The sequence below is a fragment of the Artemia franciscana genome, chromosome 5 (genome assembly GCF_032884065.1).
Source record: "Artemia franciscana chromosome 5, ASM3288406v1, whole genome shotgun sequence".
NCBI classification, from domain to species: domain Eukaryota; kingdom Metazoa; phylum Arthropoda; class Branchiopoda; order Anostraca; family Artemiidae; genus Artemia; species Artemia franciscana.
The window spans coordinates 26,830,884-26,846,648 of NC_088867.1; the positions used below are offsets into that span (position 1 = coordinate 26,830,884).

Here is a 15,765-nt window from a genome sequence, read left to right on the forward strand (position 1 = left end):
GCAAGCGCCACCCAACACCTAGGTGTTGGGGGCGCTTCGGCCCCCCCCAAGCCCCCCCGCGCGCGTAAGTCGTTACGCGCCATATTAGTTACGCGCCATTGTAGTTGTGTCCCTATGTCCCACCTGTTGAATATAGATATATATATATAATATGTATATATATATATATATATATATATATATATATATATATATATATATATATATATATATATATATATATATATATATATATGTTTTTAACTACGTAAAACTTGCGAATATACAACATTCTTTGCTGTCCATTGTCTGTGCATATAAATAGATTGTCAGGTTTACCGACTCTTGAACATGCAACATATAATGGTCCATGGGAAAACAATCCGTATTCAGATCTATACCTCATGATTCTAATGATTGCCCTTGAGCTTTGTTGATGGTGATTGCTAATCGACCATTCCCTGAGTCGCCATCGTCATTTATATATCCCCCTGTGTACCCCGGCGTCCCCTTTGTAGTTATGTCCCTGTGTCCGGTCGTCATTTATATTCCCTGTGTCCCGGTCGTCATTTGTGTCCCGGTGTTCCAGTCTGTGATTTCTCTTTGAGTGTCCCGGGCGTCATTTATATTCCTTGTGTCCCGGTCGTCATTTATATCCCCCTGTGCCCCCGGCGTCCCCATTGTAGTTGTGTCCCTGTGTCCCGGTCGTCATTTATATTCCCTGTGTCCCGGTCGTCATTGTATCCCGGTGTCCCGGTCTGTATATACATTCGTTTTTTAGTTTTGTTTTTCTCCTTTATTTTTTTCCTTTTTTCTTTTTTTTCTTTTTTAGTTTATTTAGATTTTTAGATTTTTTAGTTTTTTTATTAGTTTTTAGTTTTTTTGTAGTTTTTACCATTTTTTAGTTTCTTTTTTTACTTATGTCCTGGTCGTCATTTATACTCCCTGTGTCCCGTCGTCATTTGTGTCTCGGTGCTTTGTTGATTGCTAATTTATATTATATTTATATTTATATTTTTTATATTTATTAATATTTTTTTAGTTTTCTTTTTCTCTTATTTTTCAGTTTTTTCCTTTTTTTAGTTTTTTCTTTTTTAGTTTTTAGTTTTTTTTTGTTTTTACCTTTTTTTAGTTTTTTTTATTTTTTTTAGTTTTTTAGCTTTTTTAGTTTTTTTATTAGTTTTTAGTTTTTTTTTTTTAGTTTTTGCTTTTTTTAGTTTTTTCAGTTTTTTTTAGTTTTTAGTTTTTTACCTTTTTTTAGTTTTTTTTAGTTTTTTAGCTTTTTTAGTTTTTTTTCTTTTTAGTTTTTTTTGTAGTTTTTACCTTTTTTAGTTTTTTTTCTTCTTTTGTATTAGTGTGAAATAATTCAGACGTCATATGCGGACAAACACGACGTCACTCGACAGACAGACAGACAGACATAACCCACAAACAACTTATTTTTATATATATTTATTCATATTTTTTTAGTTTTCTTTTTCTCTTTTATTTTTCAGTTTTTTCCTTTTTTTAGTTTTTTTCTTTTTAGTTTTTAGTTTTTTTTAGATTTTACCTTTTTTTAGTTTTTTTTAGTTTTTTTAGTTTTTTAGCTTTTTTAGTTTTTTTATTAGTTTTTATTTTTTTGTAGTTTTTGCCTTTTTTTTATTTTTTTCAGTTTTTTTTTAGTTATTAGATTTTTACCTTTTTTTAGTTTTTTTTAGTTTTTTAGCTTTTTTAGTTTTTTTTTCTTTTTAGTTTTTTTGTAGTTTTTACCTTTTTTAGTTTTTTTCTTCTTTTGTATTAGTGTGAAATAATTCAGACGTCATATGCGAACAAACATGACGTCACCTGATCCATCCACAGATCCACAGACAACTTATTTATATATATATAGATAGATATATATATATATATATATATATATATATATATATATATATATATATATATATAATATATATATATATATATATATATATGTTTTTAACTACGTAAAACTTGCGAATATACAACATTCTTTGCTGTCCCATTGTCTGTGCATATAAATAGATTGTCAGGTTTACCGACTCTTGAACATGCAACATATAATGGTCCATGGGAAAACAATCCGTATTCAGATCTATACCTCATGATTCTAATGATTGCCCTTGAGCTTTGTTGATGGTGATTGCTAATCGACCATTCCCTGAGTCGCCATCGTCATTTATATATCCCCCTGTGTACCCCGGCGTCCCCTTTGTAGTTATGTCCCTGTGTCCCGGTCGTCATTTATATTCCCTGTGTCCCGGTCGTCATTTGTGTCCCGGTGTTCCAGTCTGTGATTTCTCTTTGAGTGTCCCGGGCGTCATTTATATTCCTTGTGTCCCGGTCGTCATTTATATCCCCCTGTGCCCCCCGGCGTCCCCATTGTAGTTGTGTCCCTGTGTCCCGGTCGTCATTTATATTCCCTGTGTCCCGGTCGTCATTTGTATCCCGGTGTCCCGGTCTGTATATACATTCGTTTTTTAGTTTTGTTTTTCTCATTTATTTTTTTCCTTTTTTCTTTTTTTTCTTTTTTAGTTTATTTAGATTTTTAGATTTTTTAGTTTTTTTATTAGTTTTTAGTTTTTTTGTAGTTTTTACCATTTTTTTAGTTTCTTTTTTTACTTATGTCCTGGTCGTCATTTATACTCCCTGTGTCCCGGTCGTCATTTGTGTCTCGGTGCTTTGTTGATTGCTAATTTATATTATATTTATATTTATATTTTTTATATTTATTAATATTTTTTTAGTTTTCTTTTTCTCTTATTTTTCAGTTTTTTCCTTTTTTTTAGTTTTTTTCTTTTTTAGTTTTTAGTTTTTTTTTGTTTTTTACCTTTTTTTAGTTTTTTTAGTTTTTTTTAGTTTTTTAGCTTTTTTAGTTTTTTTATTAGTTTTTAGTTTTTTTTTTTTTTAGTTTTTGCCTTTTTTTAGTTTTTTCAGTTTTTTTTAGTTTTTAGTTTTTTACCTTTTTTTAGTTTTTTTTAGTTTTTTAGCTTTTTTAGTTTTTTTTCTTTTTAGTTTTTTTTGTAGTTTTTACCTTTTTTAGTTTTTTTTCTTCTTTTGTATTAGTGTGAAATAATTCAGACGTCATATGCGGACAAACACGACGTCACTCGACAGACAGACAGACAGACAGACATAACCCACAAACAACTTATTTTTATATATATTTATTCATATTTTTTTTAGTTTTCTTTTTCTCTTTTATTTTTCAGTTTTTTCCTTTTTTTTAGTTTTTTTCTTTTTTAGTTTTTAGTTTTTTTTAGTTTTTACCTTTTTTTAGTTTTTTTTAGTTTTTTTAGTTTTTTAGCTTTTTTAGTTTTTTTATTAGTTTTTTTTTTTGTAGTTTTTGCCTTTTTTTTATTTTTTTCAGTTTTTTTAGTTATTAGATTTTTACCTTTTTTTAGTTTTTTTTAGTTTTTTAGCTTTTTTAGTTTTTTTTTTTCTTTTTAGTTTTTTTTGTAGTTTTTACCTTTTTTAGTTTTTTTCTTCTTTTGTATTAGTGTGAAATAATTCAGACGTCATATGCGAACAAACATGACGTCACCTGATCCATCCACAGATCCACAGACAACTTATTTATATACTAGCTGTTGGGGTGGCGCTTCGCACCACCCCAACACCTAGTTGGTGGGGGCGCTTCGCGCCCCCCCCAAGCCCCCCCGCGCGCGTAAGTCGTTACGCGCCATAATAGTTACGCGCCATTGTAGTTGTGTCCCTATGTCCCACCTGTGAATATAGATAGATATATATATATGGTTTTAACTACGTAAAACTTGCGAATATACAACATTCTTTGCTGTCCCATTGTCTTTGCATATAAATAGATTGTCAGGTTTACCGACTCTTGAACATGCAACATATAATGGTCCATGGGAAAACAATCTGTATTCAGATCTATACCTCATGATTCTAATGATTGCCCTTCCATTATTTTTTTCCTTTTTTTTTCTTTTTTAGCTTATTTAGATTTTTAGATTTTTTAGTTTTTTTATTAGTTTTTAGTTTTTTTTTTCTTTTTAGTTTTTTTGTCCCGGTCGTCATTTATATCCCCCTGTTTCCCCCGGTGTCCCCGTTGTAGTTGTGTCCCTGTGTCCCGGTCGTCATTTATATTCCCTGTGTCCCGGTCGTCATTTGTATCCCGGTGTACCGGTCTGTATATACATTCGTTTTTTAGTTTTGTTTTTCTCCTTTATTTTTTTCCTTTTTTTTTCTTTTTTAGTTTATTTAGATTTTTAGATTTTTTAGTTTTTTTATTAGTTTTTAGTTTTTTTTTCTTTTTAGTTTTTTTGTAGTTTTTACCTTCTTTTTAGTTTTGTTAATTTTTTTTTTTACTTGTGTCCTGGTCGTCATTTATACTCCCTGTGTCCCGGTGCTTTGTTGATTGCTAATCGAACATTCCTTTTGTCCTGGTCGCTTTCTCTTTGAGTGTCGTCATTTATTTTTTTCTTTTTTAGTTCTTTTAGTTTTTACCTTTTTTAGTTTTTTTTAGTTTTTAGTTTTTTTAGTTTTTTACCTTTTTTTAGTTTTTTTAGTTTTTTTAGTTTTTTAGCTTTTTTATTTTTTTTATTAGTTTTTAGTTTTTTTGTAGTTTTTGCCTTTTTTTAGTTTTTTTAGTTTTTTAGCTTTTTTATTAGTTTTTAGTTTTTTTTGTAGTTTTTGCCTTTTTTTAGTTTTTTTAGTTTTTTAGCTTTTTTATTTTTTTATTAGTTTTTAGTTTTTTTTGTAGTTTTTGCCTTTTTTTAGTTTTTTCAGTTTTGACGTCACCTGATCCAGTTTTTTCAGGTGACGTCACCTGATCCACGATCCACAGATCCACAGACAACTTATTTTTATATATATAGATAGTTTTTTTTTTTTTACTTATGTCCTGGTCGTCATTTATACTCCCTGTGTCCCGGTGCTTTGTTGATTGCTAATCGAACATTCCTTTTGTCCTGGTCGCTTTCTCTTTGAGTGTCGTCATTTATTAGTTTTTTCCTTTTTTTTTTTTAGTTTTTTATTGGTTTTTACCTTTATTTTAGCTTATTTTTCAGTTTTTTCCTTTTTTTTAGTTTTTTTGTAGTTTTTGCCTTTTTTTAGTTTTTTCAGTTTTTTTTTTTAGTTTTTTATTGGTTTTTACCTTTATAGTTTTTTTAGTTTTTTAGCTTTTTTATTTTTTTTATTAGTTTTTAGTTTTTTTTGTAGTTTTTGCCTTTTTTTAGTTTTTTCAGTTTTGACGTCACCTGATCCAGTTTTTTCAGGTGACGTCACCTGACACATCCATCCACACATCCACAGACAGACAACTTATTTTTATATATATAGAAGATATATAGATAGATATATATATATATATATATATATATATATATATATATATATATATATGTTTTTAACTACGTAAAACTTGCGAATATACAACATTCTTTGCTGTCCCATTGTCTGTGCATATAAATAGATTGTCAGGTTTACCGACTCTTGAACATGCAACATATAATGGTCCATGGGAAAGCAATCCGTATTCAGATCTATACCTCATGATTCTAATGATTGCCCTTGAGCTTTGTTGATGGTGATTGCTAATCGACCATTCCCTGAGTCGCCATCGTCATTTATATATCCCCCTGTGTACCCCGGCGTCCCCTTTGTAGTTATGTCCCTGTGTCCCGGTCGTCATTTATATTCCCTGTGTCCCGGTCGTCATTTGTGTCCCGGTGTTCCAGTCTGTGATTTCTCTTTGAGTGTCCCGGGCGTCATTTATATTCCTTGTGTCCCGGTCGTCATTTATATCCCCCTGTGCCCCCCGGCGTCCCCATTGTAGTTGTGTCCCTGTGTCCCGGTCGTCATTTATATTCCCTGTGTCCCGGTCGTCATTTGTATCCCGGTGTCCCGGTCTGTATATACATTCGTTTTTTAGTTTTGTTTTTCTCCTTTATTTTTTTCCTTTTTTCTTTTTTTTCTTTTTTAGTTTATTTAGATTTTTAGATTTTTTATTAGTTTTTAGTTTTTTTGTAGTTTTTACCATTTTTTTAGTTTCTTTTTTTACTTATGTCCTGGTCGTCATTTATACTCCCTGTGTCCCGGTCGTCATTTGTGTCTCGGTGCTTTGTTGATTGCTAATTTATATTATATTTATATTTATATTTTTTATATTTATTAATATTTTTTTAGTTTTCTTTTTCTCTTATTTTTCAGTTTTTTCCTTTTTTTTAGTTTTTTCTTTTTTAGTTTTTAGTTTTTTTTTTGTTTTTTACCTTTTTTTAGTTTTTTTAGTTTTTTTTAGTTTTTTAGCTTTTTTAGTTTTTTTATTAGTTTTTAGTTTTTTTTTTAGTTTTTGCCTTTTTTTAGTTTTTTCAGTTTTTTTTTAGTTTTTAGTTTTTTACCTTTTTTTAGTTTTTTTTAGTTTTTTAGCTTTTTTAGTTTTTTTTTCTTTTTAGTTTTTTTTGTAGTTTTTACCTTTTTTAGTTTTTTTTCTTCTTTTGTATTAGTGTGAAATAATTCAGACGTCATATGCGGACAAACACGACGTCACTCGACAGACAGACAGACAGACATAACCCACAAACAACTTATTTTTATATATATTTATTCATATTTTTTTAGTTTTCTTTTTCTCTTTTATTTTTCAGTTTTTTCCTTTTTTTTAGTTTTTTTCTTTTTTAGTTTTTAGTTTTTTTTAGTTTTTACCTTTTTTTAGTTTTTTTTAGTTTTTTTAGTTTTTTAGCTTTTTTAGTTTTTTTATTAGTTTTTATTTTTTTGTAGTTTTTGCCTTTTTTTTATTTTTTTCAGTTTTTTTTTAGTTATTAGATTTTTACCTTTTTTTAGTTTTTTTTAGTTTTTTAGCTTTTTTAGTTTTTTTTTCTTTTTAGTTTTTTTTGTAGTTTTTACCTTTTTTAGTTTTTTTCTTCTTTTGTATTAGTGTGAAATAATTCAGACGTCATATGCGAACAAACATGACGTCACCTGATCCATCCACAGATCCACAGACAACTTATTTATATATATATATAGATAGATAGATATATATATATATATATATATATATATATATATATATATATACTAGCTGTTGGGGTGGCGCTTCGCGCCACCCCAACACCTAGTTGGTGGGGGCGCTTCGCGCCCCCCCCAAGCCCCCCCGCGCGCGTAAGTCGTTACGCGCCATAATAGTTACGCGCCATTGTAGTTGTGTCCCTATGTCCCACCTGTGAATATAGATATATATATATATATGGTTTTAACTACGTAAAACTTGCGAATATACAACATTCTTTGCTGTCCCATTGTCTTTGCATATAAATAGATTGTCAGGTTATCCCCCTGTTTCCCCCGGTGTCCCCGTTGTAGTTGTGTCCCTGTGTCCCGGTCGTTATTTATATTCCCTGTGTCCCGGTCGTCATTTGTATCCCGGTGTACCGGTCTGTATATACATTCGTTTTTTAGTTTTGTTTTTCTCCTTTATTTTTTTCCTTTTTTTTTCTTTTTTAGTTTATTTAGATTTTTAGATTTTTTAGTTTTTTTATTAGTTTTTAGTTTTTTTTTCTTTTTAGTTTTTTTGTAGTTTTTACCTTCTTTTTAGTTTTGTTAATTTTTTTTTTTACTTGTGTCCTGGTCGTCATTTATACTCCCTGTGTCCCGGTGCTTTGTTGATTGCTAATCGAACATTCCTTTTGTCCTGGTCGCTTTCTCTTTGAGTGTCGTCATTTATTTTTTTCTTTTTTAGTTCTTTTAGTTTTTACCTTTTTTAGTTTTTTTTTAGTTTTTAGTTTTTTTAGTTTTTTACCTTTTTTTAGTTTTTTTAGTTTTTTAGCTTTTTTATTTTTTTTATTAGTTTTTAGTTTTTTTGTAGTTTTTGCCTTTTTTTTTAGTTTTTTGTCCTGGTCGCTTTCTCTTTGAGTGTCGTCATTTATTAGTTTTTTCCTTTTTTTTTTAGTTTTTTATTGGTTTTTACCTTTATTTTAGCTTATTTTTCAGTTTTTTCCTTTTTTTTAGTTTTTTTTTATTTTTTATTTTTTTTAGTTTTTTACCTTTTTTTAGTTTTTTTAGTTTTTTTAGTTTTTTAGCTTTTTTACTTTTTTTATTAGTTTTTAGTTTTTTTTGTAGTTTTTGCCTTTTTTTAGTTTTTTCAGTTTTTTTTTTAGTTTTTTATTGGTTTTTACCTTTATAGTTTTTTTAGTTTTTTAGCTTTTTTATTTTTTTTATTAGTTTTTAGTTTTTTTTGTAGTTTTTGCCTTTTTTTAGTTTTTTCAGTTTTGACGTCACCTAATCCAGTTTTTTCAGGTGACGTCACCTGACACATCCATCCACACATCCATCCACACATCCATCCACAGACAACTTATTTTTATATATATAGATATATATCTATATATATAAAAATAAGTTGTCTGTCTGTGGATGGATGGATGGATGTGTCAGGTGACGTCACCTGAAAAAACTGGATTAGGTGACGTCAAAACTGAAAAAACTAAAAAAAGGCAAAAACTACAAAAAAAACTAAAAACTAATAAAAAAAAATAAAAAAGCTAAAAAACTAAAAAAACTATAAAGGTAAAAACCAATAAAAAACTAAAAAAAAAACTGAAAAAACTAAAAAAAGGCAAAAACTACAAAAAAAAACTAAAAACTAATAAAAAAAGTAAAAAAGCTAAAAAACTAAAAAAACTAAAAAAACTAAAAAAAGGTAAAAAAACTAAAAAAAATAAAAAATAAAAAAAAACTAAAAAAAAGGAAAAAACTGAAAAATAAGCTAAAATAAAGGTAAAAACCAATAAAAAAACTAAAAAAAAAAGGAAAAAACTAATAAATGACGACACTCAAAGAGAAAGCAACCAGGACAAAAGGAATGTTCGATTAGCAATCAACAAAGCACCGGGACACAGGGAGTATAAATGACGACCAGGACATAAGTAAAAAAAAAAAACTATCTATATATATAAAAATAAGTTGTCTGTGGATCTGTGGATCGTGGATCAGGTGACGTCACCAGAAAAAACTGGATCAGGTGACGTCAAAACTGAAAAAACTAAAAAAAGGCAAAAACTACAAAAAAAACTAAAAACTAATAAAAAAAATAAAAAAGCTAAAAAACTAAAAAAACTAAAAAAAGGCAAAAACTACAAAAAAACTAAAAACTAATAAAAAAGCTAAAAAACTAAAAAAACTAAAAAAAGGCAAAAACTACAAAAAAACTAAAAACTAATAAAAAAAATAAAAAAGCTAAAAAACTAAAAAAACTAAAAAAAGGTAAAAAACTAAAAAATAAATAACGACCGGGACACAGGGACACAACTACAACGGGGACACCGGGGGAAACAGGGGGATATAAATGACGACCGGGACAAAAAAACTAAAAAGAAATAAAAACTAAAAACTAATAAAAAAAACTAAAAAATCTAAAAATCTAAATAAGCTAAAAAAGAAAAAAAAAGGAAAAAAATAAAGGAGAAAAACAAAACTAAAAAACGAATGTATATACAGACCGGGACACCGGGATACAAATGATGACCGGGACCCGGGACACAGGGAATATAAATGACGACCGGGTAAAAAAAAGGAAAAAACTGAAAAATAAGCTAAAATAAAGGTAAAAACCAATAAAAAACTAAAAAAAAAAGGAAAAAACTAATAAATGACGACACTCAAAGAGAAAGCAACCAGGACAAAAGGAATGTTCGATTAGCAATCAACAAAGCACCGGGACACAGGGAGTATAAATGACGACCAGGACATAAGTAAAAAAAAAAAACTATCTATATATATAAAAATAAGTTGTCTGTGGATCTGTGGATCGTGGATCAGGTGACGTCACCTGAAAAAACTGGATCAGGTGACGTCAAAACTGAAAAAACTAAAAAAAGGCAAAAACTACAAAAAAAACTAAAAACTAATAATAAAAATAAAAAAGCTAAAAAACTAAAAAAACTAAAAAAAGGCAAAAACTACAAAAAAAACTAAAACTAATAAAAAAGCTAAAAAACTAAAAAAACTAAAAAAAAGGCAAAAACTACAAAAAAACTAAAAACTAATAAAAAAAATAAAAAAGCTAAAAAACTAAAAAAACTAAAAAAAGGTAAAAAACTAAAAAATAAATAACGACCGGGACACAGGGACACAACTACAACGGGGACACCGGGGGAAACAGGGGGATATAAATGACGACCGGGACAAAAAAACTAAAAAGAAATAAAAACTAAAAACTAATAAAAAAAACTAAAAAATCTAAAAATCTAAATAAGCTAAAAAAGAAAAAAAAAGGAAAAAAATAAAGGAGAAAAACAAAACTAAAAAACGAATGTATATACAGACCGGGACACCGGGATACAAATGATGACCGGGACCCGGGACACAGGGAATATAAATGACGACCGGGACACAGGGACACAACTACAACGGGGACACCGGGGGAAACAGGGGGATAACCTGACAATCTATTTATATGCAAAGACAATGGGACAGCAAAGAATGTTGTATATTCGCAAGTTTTACGTAGTTAAAACCATATATATATATATATATCTATATTCACAGGTGGGACATAGGGACACAACTACAATGGCGCGTAACTATTATGGCGCGTAACGACTTACGCGCGCGGGGGGGCTTGGGGGGGGCGCGAAGCGCCCCCACCAACTAGGTGTTGGGGTGGCGCGAAGCGCCACCCCAACAGCTAGTATATATATATATATATATATATATATATATATATATATATACATTTAGACCACAACGCTCTTACAACATTTTTCAATCAACTGTTGTCATGATGCTCTGAAGCATCTATCAAATTTTTCAAGCTTTCATTGTAGAGATAGCTAAGTATTTGTTCAGCACATTCATGTGGTAACTGAGCAAATCTATTAAAGAGAAAATTGAATCTTCTATTGGCTAGTTCAAGTAACACTTCCCTTTCTTTACTCTTTCTGAATTGGCTAACTATTATTGTGTTATATATTGGAAATTTTGCTTCCCAGTTTCCTGATCTCAGTGAACTTTTCAAGGAACTTTCATTCACTGTGTATAATTCTATTGAGCTTATTCTTTTGACCAAAAGATCATAGAACGAAATGTTACAAAATATTATTTCACTCTTCATTTGTTCCAGTTCTCTTTCACACAATGTCACTAATCCCAATGTCCTGTAATCCCACCAGTGTAGAAGTGTAGAAGTGTTTTCTACACTTACATGTAAATTTGCCACTTTCATTTTTAATATGTGGCATGCAAGATATTCAAAAGTTTCCGATCTTGATAAATCAAGTGGACTTTTACCATGATCGTTTCTTACATTAACATCTGCACCAAACTTTAAAAGATATTCAACAGTTTCTGTGTTATTATATATAACTGCTGTATGAAGTGGAGTTTCCCCTTTATTTTGTCTTATATTAACATCACTGCCAGACTTTAAAAGACATTCAACAATTTTTATGCATGCCATTGATTTTGCTGCTAAATGAAGTGGATTTTCACCAATATTGCTTTGTATATTAGGATCAGCGCCAAACTTCAAAAAAAATTCAACAGTTTTTAAGCAAGGGATTGATCTTGCTGCTAAATGAAGTGGAGTTTCACCATATTTGTTTCGTAGATTAGCATCAGCGCCAGACTTTAAAAGGCATTCAACAGTTTTTAAGCATTCCATTGATTTTGCTGCTAAATGAAGTGGACTTTCACCATCAAGTGGTGACTTTTCACCATCATGAAGTGGGCTTTTAGCATCAGCGCCAAACTTTTTTAAGCGCCATGCAACAGTTTTTAAGTAATCGATTGATCTTGCTGCTATATGAAGTGGAGTTTCACCATATTCGAATCGTAGATTAGCATCAGCGCCAGACTTTAAAAGACATTTCAAAACTTTCTGTGAGCGTGCTGAATGAAGTGGACTACTTCTATTGCTAATTCCTTCAATGTTAACGTCAGTGCCATATTTTAAAAGACATTCAACAATCTGTGAGTTTCCTGAAGCTGCTAAAAGAATTGGACTTGCACCATGGTAATTTCTTATATTAACATCAGCACCAAACTTTAAAAGACATTCAACAGTTTTCGGGTGTTTATACGAAACTGCTAAATGAAGTGGACTTTCACCATCATTGTTTCTCATATTAACATCTGTAAGACTGTAAAAGATATTCAGCTGTTTTTGGGTGTCCATTTTTAGCTGCTAAATGAAGTGGACTTTCACCATTTTTGTTTGGTAGATTAGCATCAGCACCAAACTTTAAAAGACATTCAACAGTTTTTGGGTGTCTATACGAAGCTGCTAAATGAAGTGGACTTTCACCATGATTGTTTCTTATATTAACATCTGCTTCAGACTTTAAAAGATATTCAGCTGTTTTTGCGTGTCCATTTTTAGCTGCTAAATGAAGTGGACTTTCACCATTTTTGTTTGGTAGATTCGCATCAGCACCAGACATTAAAAGACATTTCACAAGTGTTTTTGAGTGTCTACTTGAAGCTGCTAAATGAAGTGGACTATCGCCATCAATATTCCTATAAACATTCGCACGAGACCTTAAAAGACATTCAACTGTTTGTGACCGTCCACCTAACGCTGCTGAATGAAGTGGACTTCTGTCGCTATTTCCTTCGCCATCTTCCATCACTGAGGATGTCTCCATTTCATATTCTCTATGTTTTAAGGTTGTTTTAAACATTGCTTTGTGCTTTATCAAATACAATCAATAACTGAACCACACACCATCGGGATTCCGATTTATATAGTAAAGATGACGTCATATTTATCACACTATTTTGATGCTCAAATAATGACGTCACTTGCAAATATAAAATTCTACATGGAGGTTGCAATGACGTCATATTAAAATCGCATGATAATATTGCAATAAAGTCATATAAGGAGCGAAGTCAATTAGTCAACTAATTACTAGTCATGTAAAAAATAAAAATAAAAAGCATACAAATATAAATGAGAACCGATGGTAGAAAACATGGTAGAACCAAAGAATATATTTCTGAAAAAAAGGTGGAATTGTGGATATATATTTCCGTCACCTCCCCACCACCATTCTCTGAAAATCATTTAAACTGTCTAATTTCATAACTTTCTCATTAATAATTTTGCCTCCATGAAGTTCCTTATGCAAAATGTATTTTCTCCTTATTTTTGTAAGTCCCTTTTAGAAATAAAATGATCAAATTTTGTAGCTTTTGTAGATAACAGTTTTACTGCACTGACTTAGAAATGAAAAATTTTCACCAAGAAAAAATCTTCACATTATTTTGTATACTTTTTTATTTTCAATATTTTAATTGAAGGGGAAAGGTATAACTCCTCTAGTGAATGTCGATAATCTCGTGTTAACTCAATGGTGCCAATGAGAAATCACTTGCAATAGGAAATATGTAAAAGGTGGATTCCCTGTGGTATTATTTTCAATAGATTTGGCCTCTGATCTTAAGCTGGGCTTATCAAAGTAGACACATTTTGAATCTGGGTTAAGCCATGAAATGTTCTCACTGTTCAGGAGAACAATACACTTTTTTTAACATAATAGTTCAATTAATTGATTTACTTGATCATCAATTGTTTATTAATACCTCCGTCCCCGTTTCTCTTAGAAAACTATCAGACCCGTTTAAATACAAAAGTCTTGACACAATTTTAATTTATTTAAAAAATTCGTTTATTTAATTTTAGATTTTCTCACTTTAGCCCGTGATTCCCAACGAGGGGCGTGCAGGTTACACCGGTGCAGTAGGGTAATATTTTGGTGGATAATGAGAGGAGGTACACTCTTTGGCAGACCATACTTTAGAGCATTAATTTTGAAAAAAAAGCATGTGAATAACGTCAGATTTTTAATTTAAAAGAAAAATGCGTTATAGTATTGCAATAGTGTCAACTATTGTATAAAAGGTGTTTTATACAGACGCTTCTTTTGATTATCAAAAAATATGCCTAAAGGACAAACCGGAAAAAAATGCCAGTTTGCTGGCTTTTTTAGCTTCCTTCGAGTGAATTCATGGAATTTTTTTTTTTCAACAAAACAGATCATCAAACTTTTGAGTCGACATCCTTGCTGTTAGTGGAGAGCCGTATTAAAGAAAGGGGTCTGAGAGGGAGGCTGATTGTCCTCTAGTAACTTTCAGCCTTTAAAAAGGACACAAGAGCTTTCAATTTCCAGTCAATTGAGCCCCTTCCCTATTTCTTAAGATAGCCTCTTTAATTTCAAGTGAAAAGGAATACAGATATTTGGCACCTCCTGCAATGAGGTCCCTTTAGCCCAAGGTTCTCCTATAATTAAGCATTCCTTTCTACCCTCCACTTTCCCTAGAGGTCATTCTATACTTATCTGAAGGCTTAATTAGAGTAATATGTTTTCAAAATAAATTTCACTCTTTAAGATAACTGCCCTCCCCCTCTCCGCATGAAACTATCTACATTCACTCCTTCAAAATAGAAAATTCACACACATCATTTCGCGTAATTTTACTAAAAAAAAAATGCGTTTAGTTAAATGAAGCTTTGAAATAAATGTTACAAACCATTTTTCTCCACTAAGAATTGAAAGATAACCGCGCAACACTATTATTCAGACTTAATCTAAAATAAAGGAGGCGAGAGATAAATGACACAAGACGATCAATAGCATGAAGAAGATACAAACAAGAATAAAAACAGTCTTTGAAAAAAATTAGATTACAACGAAAATATTTTGGTCAAAACCTCTGCTTGGCTCCTCAGTGCTATAGTTTTTTTATAGACTTTAAAATAACCCTATTATTTTAGTTAAACAGCCTTTGTGTTTCAGGTGTCGAAAACTGTCATACTTTGTGGTTGGACGAAAAGTCATACTTTGGTGAAAAGAGCAGAGTCTTGAGGAGACGACAATCCCTTTCATATACGGAATAATTACCATTCGTTTTAGGTTTTGATGTTGCTCCTTACTTTCAGTTACAAAAATGATTTTTTATTTCCTAATGGTTTTTAAATAAAACTAGTAAATATGCTCCTTCTCCTTGAAAATTTCTTTTCACATAAACTGACCTCCCCCCCCCCTTCCAGACGAATTCCCACCAAACAATTTTATTCTAGCTGACAATTTCTTGTGAACGATTCCAGATGATTTTTTTTCTTCTTTTTTTTAGCACACTCATTTGAAAACCTTTCATTTAAGATTTTTTTTTTAAATCATACCGGAAATCTCCTCCTCTGTGTAAAAGTTGCTTCCGAAACAAGCCCCCTTCCCATCTTATTAGAAAGTTGCTCCCACTGAAGGCTCCCAAAATAAAATTTTACCCTGTAGAAAACTCCCCTGTGAAGAATTTGGATATCCCCTCGCCCTTCAGAGAAATATCTGACAATTCCGACACAGTAAAAATTTCCTCTGCACGATTCTCCCTAACATCTCTACATGTAAAATTGTGTTGGCAAAGATAAAGTAAGACAAGTAAAAAAAAAACAGTCCACAAGTGAAAATAATTTCTGTGAACACACCTGTACCAAAGCTAGATTGAGGCTTTTTCACAATGTATTCATTCTCACTTCAAAGCTTAGTTTCTCGATTTGTTGATGCAAGATTCCTTAATTTTAAACTTTCAGTACCTTTTTGAATTGACAGAAGTGATATTACCTCAGTCGAGCTACTATCTCTGCCATTTTTTGGTGCAAAGTGCCAATGTTGGCCGAAAGAGGGCCAGAATACTATCGATAATAGAATGTTGGGATCACCAATTTATTTATAACTATTGAAAAGTGTTTATATAACCTCCCTACACAATGCTCAACGGTTGAGTATTTGCCGTAAAAGATTTATCCAGTTGATACAAAATACC

At 30.8% G+C, this 15,765-nt stretch overlaps 3 protein-coding genes and 1 long non-coding RNA gene across 4 annotated transcripts in view; 2 read left to right on the forward strand and 2 right to left on the reverse strand.

The window, feature by feature from the left end:
• LOC136027177 (uncharacterized) overlaps positions 1–10,252 on the forward strand; it is a 12,437-nt gene extending 2,185 nt beyond the window's left edge. The window contains exon 2 of the long non-coding RNA XR_010617513.1: positions 8,380–10,252. This is a non-coding gene — a long non-coding RNA (uncharacterized LOC136027177). The remainder of the gene's footprint in view (positions 1–8,379) is intronic.
• LOC136027188 (tRNA N6-adenosine threonylcarbamoyltransferase, mitochondrial-like) overlaps positions 1–15,765 on the forward strand; it is a 373,253-nt gene that overhangs the window by 76,686 nt on the left and 280,802 nt on the right. The window lies entirely within an intron of this gene.
• On the reverse strand, positions 10,712–12,067 carry LOC136027710 (putative ankyrin repeat protein RF_0381). The gene has a single exon (XM_065705163.1). The coding sequence runs from the start codon at positions 12,065–12,067 to the stop codon at positions 10,712–10,714; it is 1,356 nt and encodes a 451-aa protein (XP_065561235.1).
• On the reverse strand, positions 12,069–12,587 carry LOC136027711 (26S proteasome non-ATPase regulatory subunit 10-like). The gene has a single exon (XM_065705164.1). It carries the CDS (start codon positions 12,585–12,587, stop codon positions 12,069–12,071), a length of 519 nt encoding a protein of 172 aa, XP_065561236.1.